The sequence below is a fragment of the Pelobates fuscus genome, chromosome 9 (genome assembly GCF_036172605.1).
Source record: "Pelobates fuscus isolate aPelFus1 chromosome 9, aPelFus1.pri, whole genome shotgun sequence".
Lineage (NCBI taxonomy): Eukaryota > Metazoa > Chordata > Amphibia > Anura > Pelobatidae > Pelobates > Pelobates fuscus.
In genome coordinates, this window is record NC_086325.1 from 106,548,946 (window position 1) to 106,573,699 (window position 24,754).

A 24,754-nucleotide genomic window follows, 5' to 3' on the forward strand; every position below is an offset into this window, starting at 1 on the left:
ATATACTATGTAAATAGCAAGGTTGATTAAAAAGGCATATCATACCCTTTTATAAAGCATTACAAAAAAAAAAAAATAGACAATAAATAAGAAACTGATAAGTAATAAATAAAGTAAATTAATTTTCTCTGAATGTCCCCCGGAAATGAAGGAAGATTTCCATCCTTTCCTGTCACTCTCTTTGTTCTCAATGGGAGTGTTGAGTATATTCCATAAGTCACATTGGAGAAAAAGACAAGACTGATACAATTGTGCAATGGCCCCTGCACAGTACCCTGTGAAGCCTGCCCTCTTTGCCCACCTCCGGCCTGTGAGATGGACAGAGAATATTGCCAGGTATGTCACAGCATGGCTTCATTGGTATATTGAGTAGTGTCATGTGTTCATGGATAAAGCTACATGCTTGGAAGCTATGAGGGCCTGTAAATGTAATTGGGGATTTATAGGGCATACAGTCACTAATACTTTTTACAGATGGAGAAGCACACACTGACCTGGCAACCTCATTGACCGAGGAACTATGCTTCTAGCTCTAGTTATTTTAATTTCATTAAAAAATTTTTTTATTAATTTATTTACCAATCACTGCTTTTACAAGCTAGATAGGTACAGGTAAGCGTCTTACAACATTCCCTCTAATTAAGTTATTAAGGTGATTGGGCTGTTCATTTAAAAGCATTGTTTAAAACGCTATGTGCTGCAACATGTCAGTATATAATAAAATAGCATGCAAAAAGTGAGCGAATTTAAAGAAACTCTGCTCAGCTCTCTGCCATTTAGGAGTTAAATCTCTTTTGCTTCTGTCTATTCAACTGTAGCCACACCTCCTCTGACACAGCCTTTATGGGGGGGCGAAAGGTTTTTTTTTGTTTTTTGTTTTTTAAATCCGATATTAAGCTGCTTTAGAAGTTTTTTTTTCCCTGCACTGTAAATTGAACTTTAATCACACAAAGGAGGCTCTTGTGAGGTTTTAGCAGTGGTAAGAAACTCTAAATTAAACAGACTGTGCAATAACGGGAGTAAAAGATTAGATCTCACTAAAAGGGAAATGTTTAGGATGGCTGTGTATGTTACATTGAGAGGAGGTATGGCTAGGGCTGGATAAACAAAATGCTTAAATTCCTAAGTGGTTAGACTGTAGGGGCATGATCTATACACCAAAACTGCTTCATTAAACTAAAGTTGTTTTGGTGCCTAGAGTATCCCTTTACTTTCTGGGAAACAAATTTGTAACTCCTTTAATGTAGAAAAGTTCAAAGAAAGGGACTTTACTTTTTTATTTTTACTTTTATATCTGTAGATAATCTAAACTATATAACAGGGTGATGTCATAGGTTATTTCTTTATATTCCTGTCACTGACCGTGATTATTCTGTTTAGCTGATGCTATCCGTAAATTGATAATGAGTTAGTTTTTGGTTTTTATTTATTTATCTCTTTATCAAATCTTTCATTCTCTCTGGCTCGATCATTACCTTTGACTAAAATGTCAAGGATATTCCAGCTGTAAAACACAAAACCTGCAACTCCAATAAAACTGATTACATTCTTATCACAACTTTAGAGTAAGGTTAGGTGTAGCACTGAACACTGGAGATCTTTGAAATCATTTTTACACTGTGGTCACTATGTGACTAAATCACCATTGTGACAGATGTTTATGTATTATTGACAGATCTATAGCTTGTTTATATGAAGCGTGTTGGTCGCTCAATATATATTAATTTCACCAGCAAGCTATGTATCTATCTTTATCCACACACACTCAGGAAAAAAATGTGTACTTTAGCATTTCGAGCAGTCTTGCATTAAGAGCACTTTCCCAGCAAGTATAGAATTAAATTGTCTTAGAGGTCATTTCAAGATTGCTCCAAATTTGCCGTATAATTTAGGAGCGTGTTAATGACTACACCGTAACCTTTCCACAACACCCATCAGCCAGTAATGGAGAATAGGAACACATTCCCCAGCAGACTTTCATTAAATCCTGCCACACGCCCTGTGTTGTGAAGGGGGAGGGGGGTGAGAATGAATAGATCTACTGACGCCCCCTCCCAGCCCTCAATCCTAATATCCACATGTAATTCTTCTTTTTATAGTAGGGTGAGAAGCCTTTCGCACATTATTGCATGTCAGTTCAGTCTCATCAAGGCAACTAAAACGTTCCCTAAAATGCTTTTATTTTTCTTGCTTCACTGTATTAAAACTTTAAATAGACATGATTGTGATGCTGCCCGTGGCCCTAAATTTAGCAGTACTTTTTGAGAAATGTGTTGTATATTTCAAAAGCTATTAACATCGCGTTAAAGAGAAAGGATGATATTTAACTGTTGGTGTGAAATCACACACTATATTTTTTTCACATACCATTTTTACCATTGTATTTAAGTCCCGCACTCCGAGAAAGCATAAGAGATCATTTTTATGCAGATACATTGTGCAAACTAACTGCCTGTTATGACATCACTGGTTCTACAAGGTGCCAAGGATAGCCCCAAATCAAAGGAAAGGCAGTTAGTGATAAACAATTTTAAAAATGGACTATGAGAGCCTTCACAATATCTCTAGATAGATCTGTGTTCACCCTTTCAGGTTTACAACCGAGAATGGCAAAGTGGAGGTCTTAGCTGCAGTACTAAAAGGAAACACACACAGAGGGGTTTATTCTCTAAGCACTGAATTCTAATGACCTGAAAAACAGAATTGCACTATTTAGGCAAAAATAGGTAAACAAAAAAAATAACATAGCTCTGTATTAGTCACAGGATTGGCTATTTTAATGTAGATTTTGCAAATGTGTACGTGCTGCAAAATCTTGCAGTGAAAGATGGAAAATGATTAGTAGTGTTGAAAATAGAAGTTTTCTTTATTGCAATTTCAAAACAGGATTACTCATAAAAAGTTCAAAAAGCAAAAAATAGACATGGCAAGCAGTAAAAAAAAACCAAAAAAAAAACAGGACAAACATACGCCTGGACAACTGTTTAGAGCTGTTGAGATAGTGATGTAAAGATGCAAAATGCTTCAAGGATCCCCCCCCCCCCAACCCCTCCGCGGATCTGGATGTTTTGCTGTTTTGCTTTTTAGAATTGTAATGAAGAAGATACCTGTATTTTCAACACTACTCAAAAATGATCTTCGAGTGCAAGGATTTATTGCATGTACACTTTTGCTTATTTGAAGAGGTCCTCCAGAGTGAACTGTGGATACAATGTACAGGAGTAGTGAGTACCAACACATAGGCTCAATTTATTCTGTTAAATGCTCAATAAAAAGTAATATTGCTGTAGTTGCGGTGGACATTTTTTGTCTGATTACTACATTTTGCAATTCGATTTTCATTTAGATACAGTTTTATGTTTAGTATAGAAACCTCAAATACATTTACACAGAATGCACTAAACAATCATTGGTTCTAAGGTCAATAGGGCCAGAGGATCCCCGAACCTTTTGGTTGTAATAAAGAATCGCTACAACCAAACTAATCATCGAGTGGGGGATCAGGTGGTCAATATCTCCCAGAGTAGTCAAGGAAATCGCTTCTGCCCCAAAATAATGTTATGAATAGAAATTTGCTTCAGGCTGATGGCTGAAGGGTTTCAAAATGAACAGATGTTTGTTTGACAAAATCTTCGTATGCTCTAATCTGCACCTTAGTTGGTTTTCAGAGCCAACATTTTTTTTTATTTTTAGGAGGTATAGTTGGAGGTGTAGCCAAATATGCTGGGCTGATTTTGGACATCAATTTGACTTATTGACCTACTTATAGTGATTTATGCTAATGCTTAAAAAGTCTCAAAGCTGGCGGGATCTAAGTCCTGTCCAATTGTCCCAGCTTTGTTCCCTTGTGGCATCTGGGGAAACTAGGAAATATGCCTAGAGAGCAGCAATAAACTGCACTCTTATACTGGAAGCAAATGGACCCTGAGTAGGGCTGATCACTTTCCTAGCAGGTCCTCCACATTTATAAGCAGAGCATGCCCCTCCGATTCATTATCATTGTTATTATTATTATTACATTATTTATATAGCGCCATCATTGCTACCTTCGTGTGACCTGCACACTGCTTGCCCCACAATCTCCCAATGTTGGGGAGTATGTTTATGTAACTGAAAATGTGAAAAAAAAAGGAAGAAAAATATAGACCCGTTTATTGTGGGGTAAAAAATTATATATTAAGTTATTTTTTTCAGCTTTACTACACACTTTTTTTTAGCTTTGCTATACACTTTATACATTATATACCAATATTCCAAGCTTCTAGGAAAGAGAGACATTAGACATCAAAAAGAGGGAACAGAGTTTGGGCTTAAGAAATGGTCTCTCCATCTCAAAAATTAATGTTTGGGAAGTATGGTACTTTACAATAAAATTACACTATCTCTAAAAGTACAATTTATTTTATTCCCACGGTAAATACATAAAGTTCTTCTATTAAAGAAGGAAAAGACAAGGGGGAAAAGAGTTGCTGTCTTAATGAGTTTATGTCTAGTAATTATGTTTCAATCTTTTCCAGAGTGTATCAAGATTCGATCCACACTGGCAGCTAAAGGGTAGAAACGCAACATTTTGTTTGACCATGTAGATAAGCAACAAATCAATTTTTATGTGCCTGTTTTCCTTTGGTTTAATGTCCAGATCTCTAATGAACTATCTTACTCCTGGTGGAAGTTTATTTACAGGCCTGTAAAAGAAAATAGGGAGGGGATTAAAAGTTATTTCTTTCGAGGGGCATAAATTATGCCATGAAGCATAGGCTACGGCAAAAGCCAAAAGATGATATGGATTGCCAGTACAGGATTGTTCTTTTGGGTGAGTGTTCTGAGGCTTTAGATGCCTGTTATTGAATTCATGGTGAAGATATCTTTTCATAGGATTATTATTTTTTTTTTTTTTGCATAACAATTGTAATATTGCAAAGTATTTGGTAGAGGTTTGTAATTTTTTTTTTTTTTAACTATCTGCACTTGAGAAATTAAAAATCAAAGAAAGGGGTTGAAGGCACATAGAAAAGAAGCCTTCGTTAATAACCACAAGCAATATAATATAGATCTAAACTTAAAACATGTCCGTGACTAAGCTAGTATAGCTTGCTGCTGAATAAAAATGGTTAAAGAATATATCTCCGTTGTCAGGTGAGATGCTGCCTATACAGCCCTGGAGGTCCAGAAATTAAGCTGCTCACTCTTTCCAAATAGCCAGTACCAAAGATTAAGGAGAATCTGCCTTACAGGCTTGGCATGATTTCCAGTCTTACCTGGCATACAGTGTGAACAAATTGTTAAGTTTGTGTGCCATACATTCCGAGGGACAGTTATTCTCCAAAGACGATTGATGGTAGGGTAGCTGAGGTAGAGTTTTTCGATTTCCAGTTACATCAGAAGTGAATTTTTACTGCTAAAAATAGGGCATAACAATTTACTTTTGCACATCAGGACATCTGGAGAAAATAAATGCAATCTAGCATACAGACCGTGAGATAAGGAGTTTACTTCTTGTGCTAACTAAAAGACCAGCATCTCTAAAGGGAGATGTAGAGGACAAAGCCACCAGAATTTGAACACTGTACCCTTGTGTACCCTCAACACAAACTCTCCAATACAATCAAGATAAGGAGTGGGATATGTGAGCCAATCACTAAGTGCCAATGCAGCATAATTTATAATTGCATTAAAATATGATTTGTCCAATGGAACATACATAGTTACATAGGAACTTTAATAATCTGACAGGGGAAGGATTTCTTCAAACCACTTTATGTCATCATTAGGGATGTCCCGAATAGTTCGCTGGCGAATAGTTCCTGGCGAACATCGCCTGTTCATGTTCGCCACGGATGGCGAGCATATGCGATGTTCGGTTCGCCCCTATTCATCATCATTGAGTAAACTTTGACCCTGTACCTCACAGTCAGCAGACACATTCCAGCCAATCAGCAGCAGACCCTCCCTCCCAGACCCTCCCACTTCCTGGACAGCATCCATTTTAGATTCCTTCGGAAGCTGCATTCTTTTTTTTTTTTTTTTTTTTAGACAGAAGTGTGTTATATTTGAGCATGCTAGGCTGAACGTGCGTATATCATTGCTAGTTGCACTGAGGGTATGAGTATATAGCAGTACATTGTTGTGAAAGATGGCTGTCATGTTTAGGGTGTAGCTTGCACGTTATCAACTGTGTATTTATATCAGCAGCTCCACCACTAGTTATAAATCAAGTGTGAGTCGCCCCATGAGATGAGACTAGTGAATAACATAATACATGAGCGGTTAAGGTAAAGGCATGTAAGGAACTACGACAATAAATTCTTTAGGAGGTGAAATAATGACATGTTTAAACGCTTGCTACTTTACGATTAGTTAATGTGCAGAGAGCAGTTCATGTAATCAAAGGCATGGTCTGGAGGATCGGCTATAGTGGGACATGCTTGGCAGGCTGCTGTTTACTGCTTGTGCTCATCCGATCCCTTCTGGGCACCAGGTGCAGACCCTGGGAGTCCCTGATACCTGGAACAACAAAGGCAAGTCTCTGGCTGAGTGCCGGGTTCGCGGCTTGAGGTGGTGGAAGCTTGTTTTGTCGGGTGGTCGGATCTGTCCCGGTGGTGCTTCACGTCCGGTGCGGGATTGTGGTGGCTTAAGGTGGAGGCGAGTGCTTGACGTGGGACAGGCTCTGCATTTCTGTTTGTGCCTCCGGTCCTGTCTTCGACGCCTTTTGCGTTGGTGGATTTTCATGGGGACTGCTTCGCTTAGCTGTGGTAGAGCTTGTTGGGGCTGTGGTGGAGCTTGTTGGGGCTTCCTGCTTGTTATTTGCTTCTAAAATTGATTAAAGAGTCTGTCCAGCTTAGACTCAATATCCTGCCATGCTTTGCTGGTACCAGGAGGACACGCGGCTGCTGCCATATTGGGAGAGTTGCAGATGAGTATGTCAGCCTGGGCGGCTGTGCTCTGTGCGTCCACTAGCTCCAGACAGCCTCTCAGGGGTGGACCGGGATAACCCCCACCGGTCCAGGGGGGGGGGGGGGGGCAACGGAGCTCCTGCCGGGAAGTAGCTGCTCCTGGGCATCCCAGGATCGGGAGATCGGCCGCCTCTCCCGTCCGGTGAGCACCAGGCCACACTTGCCACGCGGAGGTAAGTAAGACTCTGTCGAGTTGCTGACCGCTATTAAGCATGTCGGGTCGGTCAGGTAGGAGCAACATTGCTGGGTCATCCCCTTCTGGGGTGAAATTCGCTTGTTGATAGCTGCTTAAAGTGAGATATTGCGGGAGCTCACACGAAGTGCGTCTTTCCTCCATGACAGCTAGGCCCCACCCCCCGGAAGCTGCATTCTTAGTGAGAGGAGGGACAGTATAGCTGCTGCTGATTTAATAGGGAAATTGATAGCTAGGCTAGTGTATTCAGTGTCCACTACAGTCCTGAAGGACTCATCTGATCTCTGCTGTAAGGACAGCACCCCAAAAAGCCCTTTTTAGGGCTAGAACATCAGTCTGTTTTATTTTTTATTTTTTTCCTGTGTAATCTAATTGCAGTTGCCTTCCTGCCAGCGTGTGTGTCAGGCTCACAGCGTATACTGTGCCCAGTGCCACCACTCTGGTGTCACAATAGCTTGCATTTAAAAAAAACAACTACTTTTTTGACTGTAATATAATAGCAGTCAGTTTCCTTCACACGTGTGCGTTTCAGGGCCTGCCAGGGCACAGTGTCACACCAGTGCAACTCATATCTGGTGTAACAGTAGTGTACATTTAAAAAAATAAATAAAATTTTGACTGTAATAGATTGAATAGCAGTTAGTTGTCTGCAAGCCTGTGTGTCAGGCCTACAGCGTCTACTCTGCCAACTTCTGCCGGTGCACAGTGCCACTCATATCTGTCACAGTAGCTTGCACGCATAGTACCACTAATCGAAAAAAAAATGACAGGCAGAGGCAGGCCACCCTGCAGGGGCCGTCGTGGTCGTGGTGCTGTGATTCCCTTTGGCCTTGGAATAATGCCCAGTGTTCAGAGGCCACGTACCCTGAACTCGAAAAGTTCTGAGGACATAGTTGACTGGCTAACACAGGACACCCAATCTTCTACAGCTTCCGCTCGGAACCTTGACGCACCATCCTACTCCAGCTTAGCTTCAGGCACCTCTCAAGTTACCACTCGCCCGCCTGCCGCCACCACCAACACTAGCACCACAGCTGCTTCACTTGATCTGTCAGAGGAGTTATTTACACATCAGTTGGAAGAAATGAGTGATGCACAACCATTTTTGCCAGAGGATGTAGATAACAGGGATATGTCTCAGTCAGGCAGCATTACACACACGGATGTACGGTGTGATGATGATGATGTTGTCATCAGTGAGGACAAGGAACGGGACATGGCTAGCTTGGTATCCAACCTTGTGCAAATGGGGAGTTTGCGGTTGTGCAAATGGACTGTTTGCGGTTGTTTGCGGTGCGTTAAACGTGGAGTTTGGTCTGTCACTGTGAAGCGGGCGTAACCCTTACACTACCTGATCGATACAACATCATACCTGATGTTTTAAAGCACGTTATTCCAAACAATTTAGGAATGTTAGGTGATTTATGCCTGTGACGAAATGCCTTCCGTCACTGAGTTTATTGGTGACCAGCTGCCCTTTACCCATGGCTGTTGGAGGAGCCTGATTGCCAGCCTCCTACCTGTTGACTATGGTCCCTGGGAGATTTGGCCCTTCAGGTGCATCATTTGGGCATATTGTACTTTATTGTGCGACTGCTGGCCCTTTAAGAACTGTCTGGGGACATATTGAGACTTTGGGTAATAATACCCTTTAAGACTATGGCCCCTGGAAGGTATTACCTGCTAAAGACTCGGTTAGCAGATTGGATTTTATAAGACTGTACCTTTAAATAATATGGAACAATTCTGCAGCTTTAAATGGGCACTTCGGATGCAGCCGAAGTGCCGAAGTAGTCGAAGTGGCCGCCATTCGACAAACGAACACGTGGCGGCGGCCATCTTTGTTCCGTCGAACGAGGTCAGCGGTGTGTGTAGCCAAATCCATGGAACTGAAATCGGCTACACACTCTACCGAACACCGCTGACCCTTACCTTCTTTTACGCTTCGTTTTTCAGCTTCAGAGACTAAGTCCCGTTCGAATATTCGAACGCCCGTTCGAATGGGACTTAGCCGTTTTTCTGCATGGAATTGACCGACCGCACAGCCCAAATCTATGGAACTGTTTTGGGCAGGAAATTGTGCTTGCGGTCGGTCATAAAGGACTTCCACCTAACTTTTGATTCACTGGAGGGATCTGTGTGATTTTTGGAAGGGTTTATGTTTAAAGTGTGCTGATTCTAAATATGCAGTTGTTAGGAAGATTGGATGTATGGATTTAAAGTTATAACCCATGTATAAAAACTGTAGTTTTCTTTGCTGTATAATTATGTTAACTGGTTATCTGAGGGGAGGGAACTTGTGGGTTGCAACCGTTATGCTATTGGCTGTTTTACCCCGCCTGTGGGCGGTCTTTTATGTGTAAGATGGAAATAAAAGCAGACTGGGTGTGCTAGCACCTCAGATCATCTTGTACCTTCCTGAAGTCTCGACTCATGTTTGGGGGATTGGAGAACTACACTCTGCGGATTGCTATAATCACTATACTCCCCAGGGTATTATTGCTGAGCTCTGCTAAGAGCTGTCCCTGTGCCTGCCCTCTGGAATTCGGAGAGGTCCATCTACTGGAAGCTAGATCCTGGTCTTGAGTATCCAGAGTGGGTAGCGTGGCGAGACCCCAACCAAGCTGCGGCGGTTCGTGGGAGTCTACAGTGGTTATGGTGTCTGGTGAAGTGCTTGGAGTCCTGGGAAAGCACTAGGAGCATCTGTCAGCGGAAGGTACCCGGTCGGAGTGCAGCGGTTCCGTTACAATGCCCTTTATGGATTAAAACCAGACTCTGCATCAACTATGTAATTTTCCATGGGAGTTTTGCCATGGATCCCACTCCGGCATGCCACAGTCCAGGTGTTAGTCCCCTTGAAACAACTTTTCCATCACTATTGTGGCCAGAAAGAGTCCCTGTGGGTTTTAAAATTTGCCTGCCTATTGAAGTCTATGGCGGTTCGCCCGTTCGCGAACATTTGCGGAAGTTCGCGTTCGCCATTTGCGAACGGAAAATTTTATGTTCGCGACATCTCTAGTCATCATGTATATACAGTATAGGAATTTTGCCTGTGAAGGGTGATGATATCCTGATACCGAAATGTTTTTCCTCGTCTATCATGGTACTTTTCATGGCATAGAAAGTCTGAGAAGCTTGAAGGCACTTTCTATAAAAACACTAGTTCTTGTGACAGGTGGAAATTAGTTTTTTAAAAAGACTACGAAAACAAATTTAGGAGTTAATATGAAGAATATCTGCAATCATAGTCAAACCTTGTGGGCTCCATGAACGAACTTCTAGAACAGGCGTCCCCAAACTCTGGCCCTCCAGATGTTGCTGAACTACAACTCCCATGATTCTCAGCCTATCTGTTTCATTCGTAAATCATGGGAGTTGTAGTTAAGCAACATCTGGAGGGCCGGAGTTTGGGGAAGTCTGTTCTAAAATATGAACCATTAAAATCAGATTTGTTTCTTCCTCAATTTGTGCCTGGGAGGGTATCTTCAGAGCTTTAGTGTCCTGCAGTTGAAGGTATTGTGTGGTTATTATTATCATGGTGTGAGCTTCAAGAATTAGAGCTTATTTTTCTTTATTCTTTAAATGATTACTCCAGTCATCATAACCACTGCATTCCTAATTGTGATTTTTTTTCATATCCCCCCACACCCTTTGTATTGTTTTATTGCATTTTTGTATTTATTAATCTTGGACTCCCCTGTGGGAGAAAGAATCTGGATTAATTGACATGCGATTGAAGATTTTGGATTGCCTGTCACTTATGAGGTCTGCACATATTTTCATGACATGTTTTTAACAGTTTTTCTTTAATAAAGTTTGTACTTTCCATGATCTCCCTTTTGGTTTATTCTGAGATCCTGATGAGTACGAACTGTTTGACTGGTTTTGGTGATTTCTGGCTGATGACGACACAGCTATGCTACTGCCGGAGGACATTATGAAACACCTTGTGGTGGGACCACTGCCTGTACGTGAATTGCCATGTGTTATTTCCCCGTGTTGCCCCTGTGTTGTGTTGTATGGGCATGCCACATCACTAGGGCCACCCACAGCTAGATGAACTCTGAACAAGCCGAGTCTCCTGAAGAGATCCTGCAGCTCTTTATGTTACAGTGAGCTCCCCAATGAGGTGCGGGAGTGGGTGAGAGATAGACAGCCCAGAACACTAACTGAGGCAGCGCAGAGAGCCAATTACGCTGACACCTGGTGGCCCCAACGCCGGCCTGGCCCTGTGACCCACAGACCCCCCTTTCGCCCTACAGCCCCAATCTATCTCCCACCTAGAAACCCGCTGGTGACTGGGAACCGCCCGAGGCTCATGGAGAAACTTCCCGTGGACATGCTGTTCGGCAATGACTTGGGCTACCTCGACTCCACCTATGTGCCCATGGCAAACACAGAGGAGAGCTACCCTGTGACAACCCCAAGATGGCTCACACTCTGAGGTTCAGGTAGGCACATGTACCCCTACCTACATCCCAAGGTCGAATAGACGGCCCCGTAGGTGAGCCTCCCATGTCCGACCCCCCCTCCCCCTCTGGGCGCCATTCCTGTCTTTACACTCGGCCACCCATACTAATTTCCTGGCCCCAGAGCCCCGGGATCCTACCCCTGCTGCCGGCGCATACCCCAGAAGAGTTCAAGAGGGAGGTAGCATCCGACCCTACAGGGTTATAAAGCCAAGGCCAGCTCAGGGGGGTTAGGGAAGGAGGGGGAGCAGTACCTTTGGGAGGTGGGGCAGTTATACCGCATAGCCGAGAAAAAGGAACCAGTTACAGCTCCTGCTTCCACCAAGCAGTTGGTAGCACCCAAGAAATATCGGTATGTGCTGCTGAAGCCAGCTCACAATATCCCCTTGGCAGGGCATATGGGCAGGAGTCGTATAGCATCTCGACTTACCTTAAGCTTCTTCTAGCCCGGCATCTCCAAGGATCTAAGGTAGTACTGCCAGACCGATACAAGGCCCCGCTGCAGCCCCTTTCCATTATTGACGATCCGTTAGGCAGAGTAGCTGTTGATATCATGGATCCCCTAGCTAAGCCTAGTCCCTCTGGGAAGAAGTACTTTCTGACCATCGTGGACTATGCGACTCGGTATCCCGAGGCAGTAGCCCTGAGCAATATTCGGAAAGAGACTGTGGCTGAAACCCTGATACAAGTGTTGTCCCGGATGGGTTTTCCTCAGGAGATCCTCTCGGACCAGGGCACCCAATTTACTGCCGAAATGACCCACCAACTGTGAAAGTTCTGCGGCATCAAACTGATTCTGAGTTCCCCTTACCACCCCAAAGCCAATGGCCTGTGCGAGTGCTTCAATGGTACGTTGAAGCAAATGCTCCGTACCCTTGCAGCGACTCACAAGGAGTGGGAAAAATTCCTTCCGCATCTCCTGTTTGCTTATCAGGAGGTGCCTGAGGAATCTACTGGGTTTTCCCAGTTCAAACTGATCTTCCCCGTCGAACTGAGTGAGGGGACCCCTAGACCTAGTCCGGGAACACTGGGAGGGAGGTGTAGATCAGGAAGGAACCCCCATCGTCCCCTATGTGCTCTAGTTTAGGGACCGACCGGAGGAACTTACCCATCTGGTGCAGGAGAACCTCAGAGTGGCCCGCCAGCGCACATAGTATGATCAGGGTGCCAGGAACCGTAGCTTTCGGGCAAAAGGTGTTGGTGCTGAAACCTGTCTGGCAGGGCCCATACAGGGTAGTAGAATAGAAAGAGGACACTACCTATGTGATCAGCCCGTTCTCGGGTACCGGAGTCCGACGCCTGTTACATGTGAACATTCTGAAGCTCTACCACGAGCGGACAGAGGATGTCGCCGCCATTTGTGCGCCAACTTTGGAGGATTATGACAATCTTCCCCTGCCTGACCTGGAGGATGGAACCCAGGCTGGGTCCATAGAGGAGGTCAGTTTAGGGGACCGACAAACTGAGAGAGAACGCAGACAGTAGATTTTGTTGCTATCGACCTGTGTAAGGGGTACTGGCAGATTCCCCTAGCGGCGGATGCTGTCCCCAAATCCGCCTTCATCACCCCCTTTGACCTGTACCAGTTTAAGTTAATGTCATGTGGGATGAAGAACGCTCCGGCCACTTTCCAGGGGATGGTGGACCAGCTGTTAGATGGCCTCCAGGACTATGAATGTGCATACCGGGACAACATCGCCATATAAAGCGATACTTGGGAGGAACATCTGGTTCGTGTAGGAGCTGTACTGAACAGTAAGTGCAATCTGGGATGGTGGAAGTACAATACCTGGGCCAGCCAAGGTTGAAGCAGTAGCAGTAGTAGGGATTACCCGCTACACACCTCTAATGGCTGTCTGTGTGACCGCCACTAGAGGTATTAATAGACAGTAATGCAAACACTGCCTTTTCTCTGAAAAGGCCATGTTTATGTTAAAATGCTTGCAGGGATAGGGGTAGGCACCAGAACAACTACAGTGCCATGCAAAAGTATTCACCCCCCTTGACTTTTTTTTACCCTAATTTGTTACATTACAGCCTTAAGTTCAATGTTTTATTAATTTGAATTTTATGTGATGGATCAGAACACAATAGTCTAAGTAGGTGAAGTGAAATGAGAAAAATATATACATAAAAGTATTTTTTAGCAATAGAAAACAGAAAATTGCCATGTGCGTATGTATTCATCCCCTTTGTTATGAAGCCCATAAAAAGCTCTGGTGCAACCAATTACTTTCAGAAGTCACATAATTAGTGAAATGATGTCCACCTGTGTGCAATCTAAGTGTCACATGATCTATCACTACATATACACACCTTTTTTGAAAGGCCCCAGAGGCTGCAACACCTAGGCAAGAGGCACCACTAACCAAACACTTCCATGAAGACCAAGGAACTCTCCAAACAAGTAAGGGACAATGTTGTTGAGAAGTACAAGTCTGGGTTAGGTTATAAAAAAATATCCAAATCTTTGATGAACCCCAGGAGCACCATCAAATCTATCATAACCAAATGGAAAGAACAACAGCAAACCTGCCAAGAGACGGCCGCCCACCAAAACTCACAGACTGGGCAAGAAGGGCATTAATCAGAGAGGCAGCACAGAGACCTAAGGTAACCCTGGAGGAGCTGCAGAGTTCCACAGCAGAGACTGGAGTATCTGTACATAGGACGACAATAAGCCGTACGCTCCATAGAGTTGGGCTTTATGGCAGAGTGGCCAGAAGAAACCATTACTTTCAGCAAAAAACAAAATGGCACGTTTTGAGTTGGCGAAAAGGCATGTGGGAGACTCCCAAAATGTATAGAGGAAGGTGCTCTGGTCTGATGAGACTAAAATTGGACTTTTCAGCCATCAAAGAAAACGCTATGTCTGGCGCAAACCCAACACATCACGTCACCCAAAGAACACCGCAGCCTGGACTGGGAAACTGGTCAGAGTTGAGGGAAAGATGGATGGTGCTAAATACAGGGATATTCTTGAGCAAAACCTGTACCACTCTGTGCGTGATTTGAAACTAGGACGGAGGTTCACCTTCCAGCAGGACAATGATCCCAAACACACTGCTAAAGCAACACTTGAGTGGTTTAAGGGGAAACATGTAAATGTGTTGGAATGACTTAAAGATTGATGTTTACAAGCGCAAACCATCCAACTTGAAGGAGCTGGAGCAGTTTTGCAAGGAGGAATGGGCAAAAATCCCAGTGGTAACGTGTGGCAAGCTCATAGAGACTTATCCAAAGCGACTTGGAGCTGTGATGGCCGCAATAGGTGGCTCTACAAAGTATTGACTTTAGGGGGGTGAATAGTTATGCACATTGACCTTTTCTGTTATTTTGTCCAATTTGTTGCTTGCTTCACAATAATAAAAAATAAAAAATAAAAATCTTCAAAGTTGTGGGCATGTTCTGTAAATTAAATGATGCAAATCCGCAAACAATCCATGTTAATTCCAGGTTGTGAGGCAACAAAACATGCCAAGGGGGGTGAATACATTTGCAAGGCACTGTACATAAAGCTGTAGTTGTTCTGGTGACTGCAGTCTGCAGTGTCCCTTTTAAGAGGTGATTTCTGTGCTATATCTGATTAAACTAAGTTTAATGAAAATGCAATACATTTAGCATGTCATGACATGCAATCGAGAGTCTAAAAGTTACTAATATTATTTTATTCAAAAGTGTACATTAGGTTAATGCACTGGTAATGTTTAAGGAATACAAACGCCCATGCAGCTGCCGAAGAGTGAAGAGATTTTGAATACAGGGATAATATGAGTTTTTAATTACTTCTCAACTCGTAGTCCCTTTATGGTGCTGTCACCTACTCTCATGTGTTCCACATTTAGCTTTAATTAATTTGTAGAGAGTTGATAAAAAAAATCCATTCACTTTATTAGAAATTTTACCTTGTCCTGAAAGCAACCGGGTTAACTGCTGGCATAGGTCTCACATAAAAAGTTTGCCTTGACACTGTCATGTGAGCTTAAGTTTAATGGCCATAAAGTCATAATATAGACCTCTGTCTCACTAACTAGGTGCTGGATCTCTCTTCATCTGTAGTATACGAGATACACCGTGTATGTATAGCACTCACTGTGTTGTGTATGTAAACATAGAGGAACATTTATGCAATAACAAATATATATAAATGTAAGCATAGTTGAAGAAACTTGACGTACAAACTTTGAGAGTAGGGGGAATTCATCAATAGGAGGTAGGCTTGCAAGGAATTAATACAAATTTTGTTAATATATGACCAAAATAATCGATCTGTTTGGGATTTATGGGGCAGATTGCTTAATTCGGGAGTTGATCAATAGAAATTGTATTAGTCACGGATGAAAAGAATTTGTGTACATGTCTGATAGGAAGACATGCTAATGATGCAACAGGTGGGGTAGGCCACCCAAAAGAAGGAAGGTCCCCACTTAACAGGGAGTGGGTGAGTCTGGCTTCCATCGAGCTTTGCTGTCTAGCTCTTCTTAGACCCAAGTGCAGAACATGATTGAAGCACTTTTGTGTTGGCTGAATGCACAGCTGCGATAAATGGAGATTTCCCTGGTATCCTCTGAATGCTAGACACTAGAGAACAAATCCTGGAAGGAGAAGAGGAACTCAAATTTGGTACTGTGATGACAAATCCCTGTCTGTTGTGAGATAAGGCTTTGTAAGAAATGATGTTGCAGGGTATGAGTTGTAGAACATTTTTGTGAAAAGGCAATGAGCAGAAAAGATTATGTGAAAAAAAAGTTCACTGCTCTTACCAAGAAATTTGGGATTGTGGATCCAGGACCAAAGGTGGACAAGCCAGAAAGGAAGTGGAAGGGTGAATCTGTTCAATAAAGATGCAGCCCTACCTGAAAAGGGGGCAGTTTAGCTTGCAGTGCACACATGGCTGTCTGACTGAGAGCCACTCTGGTTGGCACCACTCAGGGCGCACCTGATTTAGAGCACTGTTGAAGCACTCTGATCATGGGTTTAATGCAGAGTTCATTGATTAGAACTTAGAGGCTCCCTAGTGTTGCCAGATGCCAGACAGCAGGGAACAAACCCAGGTCAGCGAGAGAGAACCCCAAGTTCTGTTTTTAACTTACGTAGTCTTTTAATAATTGTGTTACTCATTTGTGTTTGTTACTTTATTTTTGTTTCTTTAATGGTGTATTTTCTTTCCAATACACGTTTATGTAACAGATAAATATCTTTCAGTGGCATTTTTTTGCACTGCTTTGTGTGTACTGAATTATTTTGAACCCTAGTGACTGCTACCTATATTTAAGTCTTAGAACCTCAATCTCTTCGTTTTAGTAAAGTGATTTTGATGCAAAGTTGCTGCTCTGCAGCCTTGTAGTCTAAAACAGCCAGGACCGGTGCTAGGATTTTTAGTTACACAGGCGAAGATGCATTTTGGTGCCCCCCCACCCTCGTTTAAAATAAGGTTCATACAAACACAGAAATAATCATACAGAGACATACAGACACAGACAGAGACATACATGCATACAGAGACATGCAGGCATATAAAGACATACATACAGAGGCATACCGTCATACAGACACATACATACATACATAGACATACAGAAACATACATACAAAGACATCCAGGCATACAGACACATACACGCATACAGAGACATACCGTCATACAGACACATACATATATACAGGTATACAGAGACATACAGGCATACAGACACATACGTACAAAGACATACAGGCATACAGACACATAGATTTGTACATACAGAGACATACAGGCATACGGACACATACATTTGTACATACAGAGACATACAGGCATACAGAAACATACAGACAAAGACATACAGGCATACAGAGACCTACATACATACATACAGAGACATACATACATACATACAGAGACATACATACATACATACAGAGACATACACAATTACATACTTACATCAGTTCAATCTTGTCCCCTGGATGCATGCTGTCTGGCTCCTTGGAGTCCTGTCCTGCAGCCCAGCCCCATCACTGGGCGCCAGCCGCGCTGTGTGGTACACAGGGAGCAGGGATATGATGTCATTCATATCCTCGCCCCCTCCACGCAGACACCAGGGTAGGTGTAGTGGCGTACACATGACCCATGGGGCCCCAGTGCGCAAATTGATCCGTGCCCCCCCCCCCCCCCCTCTCACGCTTACTCTGCGCGGGCCTGGGCCGCAACACATGGCGGCGGGCACCTGGTCACAGGGGTTGCAGGGCTGTGACCCCTGCGACCGCGGTATGTACGCCAGTGCATGCAGATGCACACACAATTAAAGGACCACTACAGACACCCAGATCACATCAGCTCAATGAAGTGGTCTGGGTGTCAGGTCCCTCTAGTTTTAACCCTGCAGCTGAAAACATAGCAGTTTCAGAGAAACTGCTATGTTTCACCGAGGGTTAATCCAGCCTCTAGTGGATGTCTCACTGACAGCCGCTAGAGGAGCTTCCGCTATTCTAAAACACTGAACGTCCATAGGAAAGCATTGAGTAATGCTTTCCTATGGGCGGTTTGAATGCGTGCGCGGCAAGAGCATTCGGAGCTGAGAGGCGGAGGGATCCCCAGCGCCAAGGGAGTCCGGCGCTAGAGAAAGGTAAGTGCTGAAGACACACACACACTCTCACGAACAGATGCATACACACCAGCTAACAGACACACACATTTACTGACAGACACACTCAGCGACAGACATACATACACACTCACTTACAAAGCATACACTCTCACTGACAAACACACACTCACTAACAGACATCAAACAGACTCACTAATACACACACAAACACACTCAGTAAGAGACACACAGTAACACACTCACTGACACTCACTAGCAGACACACTCACAGACACACACTGACACTCACTAGCAGACACACTCACCGACACTAGCAGACACACTCACCGACACTAGCAGACACACTCACCGACACACTCACTGACACTAGCAGACACACTCACTGACACTAGCAGACACTCACTGACACTCACTAGCACTCACTAGCAGACACACTCACTGACACTAGCAGACACACACACTGGCACTTACTAGCAGACACACTCACTGACACTCACTAGCATTCACTAGCAGACACACTCACTGACACTAGCAGACACACTCACTAGCAGACACTAACACTCACAGACACACACTGACACTCACTAGCAGACACTAACACTCACACTGACACTTTTCTTTTCTGTCATGTTGTTTCTTTGCTATTTAATGCAAAATAAATCCATGTTCAGTATATACATAAATCCAACTCACAGTACCTAAATAAATTACATTTTATATACATAAAAAAAAAACACTCACACTAACACGTTTGTTTTTTTAATTTAATCCCCCAGCCTCCTTACCTTGTTGGAGTGCTGAAGGGATTCCCTGGGGTCCAGTGGTGCTGCTGGGCTCCTGGGCGGGCGGGCGGGTAGGCAGGCTGGTAGGCGGGCACACGCGCGAGGGAGCACTCTCCCATGTGTGCTTCCTCTTCAGCTCCCTCGCGCACCGCGTAGGGATGCCGGCGCCGGAAGATGACGTCATCTTCCGGCTCCGGTATCAGTATGCGGCGCATACTGAACCGGGCGCTCGGCCACGCTACAACAGGTCGTCGGTTGGAGGGGAGCGCCAAAGGCACTCACACTCACTGACCGTTTCACACTCCCACTGACAGACACACACATTCACAATGACAGACATACACTCTCACTCATTTTTAACACACTCACTCTGTCACACAGTTTCACAGACAGACACATACCCACTGATTTGACCCACACTCACATACAGACACACTAGCACATGCTCTCAATGACAGACACACAATCCCACTGATTTGAAACTCACTCACAGACACACTGGCAAGCACTTTCAATGACAGACACACAATCTCTGATTTGAAACACACTCACCAACAGTCACTGATAGACACATACACACACTCATTGACAGACACTCTCTCAATGACAGACACACACTCGCACTGATTTGAAACATTCACTGACAGGCGCAGACTATCTCTAATTCGAAAAACTCACTGACAGGCGCACTTAGACACTGACAGACATACTGACACACACTCTAAATGACAGACACACAATCTCACTGATTTGACACACACTCACAGACACATACGCATACTCACTGAAAGACAAACTCTCACTGATTTGACACTGACACAGACTGACAGACGCTCACTGATCGACACACTTACACATTTACATATGTAATTCTATGACAGACGCTCACTGATAGACACACTCACACATTTACATATTCTTGCACACACACTCTCAATTTTATTTCTTGTGGATTTATTTTTTTTTAAGTCCCTCCAGCCTCCAAACCTTTGGAAGAGGTGGTGTGGGTCCTCTCCCTGGGGTCCAGTAGGGATCTTCTATCGCTGTCACCTACTGCCTCCTCCCTGCCCCTGGTCTACTTAGGCAGAGTATGCACCTGAAATTCAGATAAGTAGGTGCCTACTCTGCCTTATTGAATAAGCCTCCGGCCTTGGCTATCCCTGCCTTAGGGACTGTCAGTCAACCATGGGAAACTTTGGACTAAACTACATTAGGTAACTGAATCATTTTTACATCTGCTTTAGTGTAGGTATTAAGGGGTGGTCTTAACTGTTAGGGTAGCACTGAAAGATACGTAGTGGGGTTGCAGTTTAATTATCATCTATAAAATTGTGGCAAGTGTCTTTTGGGAGTGCAAGTCCCAATAATCTCGGGCCTACTTTTTAAATTAATGTCTAAGTTTTCATGGGGGAATAATTGCAAGGATGACATAATATGTTGTGAAAGAGAACTGGTGTGGGCTGAATAATGGATGATCAAGTGGGTATTGCTAAATACTGTTACTTCAAGTCTGCCATGAGAAATTATTACTTGCCTTGAGGTCTTGAACTCAGAACCCGCAGAGCAACCATGTGAATGTTCACTAGTTTGTCTGAGTGGTTGAGTGTTTTCTTACCAAGTTAAAATTGAAACCAGTCAATTTTATCACAGTATAATTAGTTCTTGCACTGAGAAGAATAGGTGACACTGTATTAGTTTTGTTTAGATCTAGATATTTGCTCCTTACCGAGATTTAAAGAGAAATGTGTCTGATAGCTCTACCCATTTATCCACGATCCTATTTTCTCTGATCTTTGTTTCAGGGTCATGTGGGCACCACTGCAACCAAGAAAATTGATGTATACCTCTCCATGCAGACCAGCCAAGACAAGATGCTACCAATGACCGTAGTTACCATTGCCAATGCCAAAGTCCACGACCTTATTGGACTCATCTGCTGGCAGTACACAACGGAGGGCAGAGAACCAAAACTCAAGTAACCACTTACTGCCTGTTTCTTCTGCCATAATAATGTATCTATTGCAGATTCGCCTGTGGTGACTATGTAGCAAAGACTTTTTTTTACTAAACTTTCACCTCTACTTTTTAAACTAACATGCATAGAAACCTAATTTGTGTAAGACTGAACCATATCATTTTAATTGATAGTTGTCGACCATTCACTCTGCAGTTATCGTGAGCTACATTTATCATATATTTACCCCTGTGTGTGTGTTTATGTGTATATATCTATATCTTTACCTATTTGTTTTGCCTAAGTCATCGTTTAAAAATAATTGTGTGGTTGTTGAAGCTGGTTTAAAGTTAAAGGAACACTATAGGGTCAGGAACGCAAACATATATTTCTGACCCAATATTGTTAAATCACCATCTAGCTCCCGCTGGCCCCCTCTTGCCATCCTAAACACAGTAAAATCTTACTTGTATTCAAGTCTGCAGCTGCTACCTCTGCCTCTGTTTGCATGTTAACTGCCTCTGTTTGCTGAAATCATCAGAAGTTATGGTCTGAGCCAATCACAAAGCAATATGAATGATGCTGGGTAAATTACCAATATGTTGGGTAAAATATTGCAAAAGATACATTCTTAGACAAAGATGTTTTTAAAGAGGACCTTTAATAAAAACAGGATTTTTAATATCATGTTTTTTTTTTTTATCCCCTATGCTTAACAAATATGTATATGTTAGGTGTGAAAAATAAAAATAAATGTAAAAATACACAACTCTTTATCCTGCACCTGGGCGCCTCCATCTTGACTCTCTCTATATGAATGTTATAAACTCTGTCCTTTGCACATGACTATCAGCCTAGAGAAAGCCTATAGAGACACAAAGTACTTTATATATCAGCTCCTTAATTGCAATGTTTGCCTTTACCTTGTCTAAACTGCATTGTGATGTCTTTAATCAAAATTCAAAAGAAATAGAGCATCTTGTAAAGAAAAAAAGAAAACTTCAACACAAGTTATTGGTGATTTTAATGTTTTACTCAATGGTGTAAATGCCAAAATTCCAGAAAAGTGACATTTCCCCTTTAGCATATAATTTATATAATGCATAAAATAAAGGTGTTACATCCACCCCATGGATATCCCTTCATGTTAAACCCTATATTTACAAAGGGAATAAATAAATAAATCACCATATACAGTAATAATAATCCTCTGAGACGTCAGCGGCTGCGGCTTTAACCTAAATTCTGGTAAATTATATTGAAAAACCAGTGTGAACACCGTTCTATGGCCAAGAGCTTTTTTCTTTTAATAATGGCTTTTTGAAAAGCCTTCTGTGAAGAGGGAATGCCCAATAATTTGTCCACCCAGGTCACAACATGATTCTAGAAAATGAATACTGACAAATATATCGGTTTTAATTCCACATTGACAATCCATTCTGTAGAAATGTACAGCCCGTGCTAATATTAATGTGTCATTATTACTTGCCGGTTCTAATAATAAATATCTCTTAAGCATGACAAGTTAGTATAGATCAGCCAGAAGGGGCAAACTCATCCAGTCGCCTCTGAAGCAAAAGGTTTTGGGAATTAATTGAGGGAATTTCAAATCAGGTAGCAAGCAAAATAACTCAGTGCCACATTCAATCAATACTCAGAGTAAATCAGTTCCTTTTAATTCCCGAAAATGATCCATATAGATCAAGCGAGCAATTAAACAATTAGCATGCACTTTGCGATTAATTAATTTCTGCATCAATCATGCAATTAAAACTCCAGATTCTAAATGGGGGAGTTTGGAAGCTGAGGTCCCTAGTTCTATGCAATGAATAGCAGTACTGAGGATGTTAAGGATTCTTGATGTGTAAAAGCACAACTATGTCAATTGCATATTCTTAATTTTTAAGCACTACTTGAGCTGCCGTTGCAAGGTGGAGCGTTTTGGACACATCTTTAAAACTTAATTTACAGGTTCTTTGTTTTTAAAAAGCTGGCTATTTTATGTGAATTCCCATTAGCCACAAGAGGATTTATCAACAAAACTAAGTACTAGAAATGTCATTTATATTTGTCCAAAACAGCCAAACTGTAAAATTAAATTTATTTATATTTTATAATTTTTCACATTTCTTGGTTTATTGTATATGCCACAAGATAAACTTGATATTCACTCATTTATAAAATAAGGATGTAAAGAATGTAAACACAAAAAAACTAATAAAAAATAAATGCCTAGTGGTGGTATTTGTTTTTTTAAAAAGTGTTTTGTTTAAAAAAGAAAACACTCTGAAGTAAGGTCAGTTCTTAAACATTATTAACATTCCCACTGCAAAAAAAAAAAAATATAAAACAAAGAAATATAGAAAAATATTGTAAAAATAATCGACAGTAAGATACCTTGTGTGATGGCATGTCAGAGACCTGAACCAGCGTTTACAAAAACAAATACGGTGACAGTGTGAAATGGTCTTTCTACATGTGGCTCTGACATGTTTAGACATTAGTTTCTAAAGAAAAGAGCCAAATTTATTGATGGTAATGACATATTTAAGGGATGATGTTTTCTAATGGCAATGACTAAATACTGGTCATTCGTTTCTAGGATATAAGTTTGTCAGTCACTGTGATACATTAAAGTAAAAGCTGCTAGTATTTCAGAGAAAAGCTCACCAAATTGTATGGTTTCCCATTAAAAATGTAGAGAATGTGCTTTTAAAAACATCATACATCGCAGAAAGTAGTAGTTCCCGGTAAGCCGAATGTAGCCTAGCACCAGCAAGTGGGTATGATGCTGCCTCTTTGCAGACACCATTGAGCACATTGTTTCTGCACTGTGTATGATTGAGATGTTAAGCACACAATACATCAATTTAATGAAACCTTTTGAACCTCTCTCCTTTTATTTGGATGAAGCATTTCCATGGAATGTTTAGCAGTGGATGTTTCCCTCGACACTCCGTACGACTGAGTTATAGCTCTGTCTCTCCAGCAGAGCAGATTTTATCCACATTATATTCATGTCCCCATTGTTTCATATGTACACACAGCGTACACACAGCGAGTGCTAGTCCAGAGGCTTTTATAGCCACTTGTGGCTAGTACTGTTGGCTCTTTGTGATTCCTATTCGGTGCTTCACTATCCAGTCATTCACTTCTTGCAGAATCAGCAGGAAATGAACCTGAAGGTCTCTTATGAAGATGCATCCTCCTGGGTTTTAAATTATGTTTAACCTTTGGGATCCCCAAGTGTAAAAAAAAAAACCCAACCAAAGCATGAACTAAAGGGTTTGAATATGTTGCATATTAAAATTGACATCTGGTAGCTTATGATGTGCATTCATTGCAAATTTATTCAATTAGGTTACCTCATTTTGAAATATAGTCTGATTTCTTTCATTTAATTCTGCTCTTTCCCTGGAGGTGAAAGAGGCCAAGTCATTACTGGAATTTAAAAATATTCATGATAGACTTAACTTATGTTACAAATCAATACTTTATTATGTTGTAATTAATAATAATTTACCTGTTTTAATGCTGATGATAAGAGTCATGTAAGAGTGCTGATTAAACATGTCGTAAACCTTACGTAGTTATTTTAGACCTCCATGTCTTCTATAGTCCCTTTTTGATTATTAGCTTTAAGACTGAAATTCTTCTGACAATATGGAAACTTGGATCTATTTTTCATGACAAATAAGTAAGCTTTGTCTTTTTCTTCTTCTCATTAGAAATAATTTTGGCTACTTCATATTCTGATAATTATTGTGGTCCCAGATGTTTAGCAGTACATGCACACAGTTATATATACAATAC

At 42.1% G+C, this 24,754-nt stretch overlaps 1 protein-coding gene across 1 annotated transcript in view; it reads left to right on the forward strand.

Moving 5' to 3' along the window:
* MAPKAP1 (MAPK associated protein 1) overlaps positions 1 to 24,754 on the forward strand; it is a 180,254-nt gene that overhangs the window by 47,224 nt on the left and 108,276 nt on the right. The window contains exon 4 of the mRNA XM_063431062.1: positions 20,790 to 20,962. Coding sequence (XP_063287132.1) covers positions 20,790 to 20,962 — 173 coding nt within the window. The remainder of the gene's footprint in view (positions 1 to 20,789; positions 20,963 to 24,754) is intronic.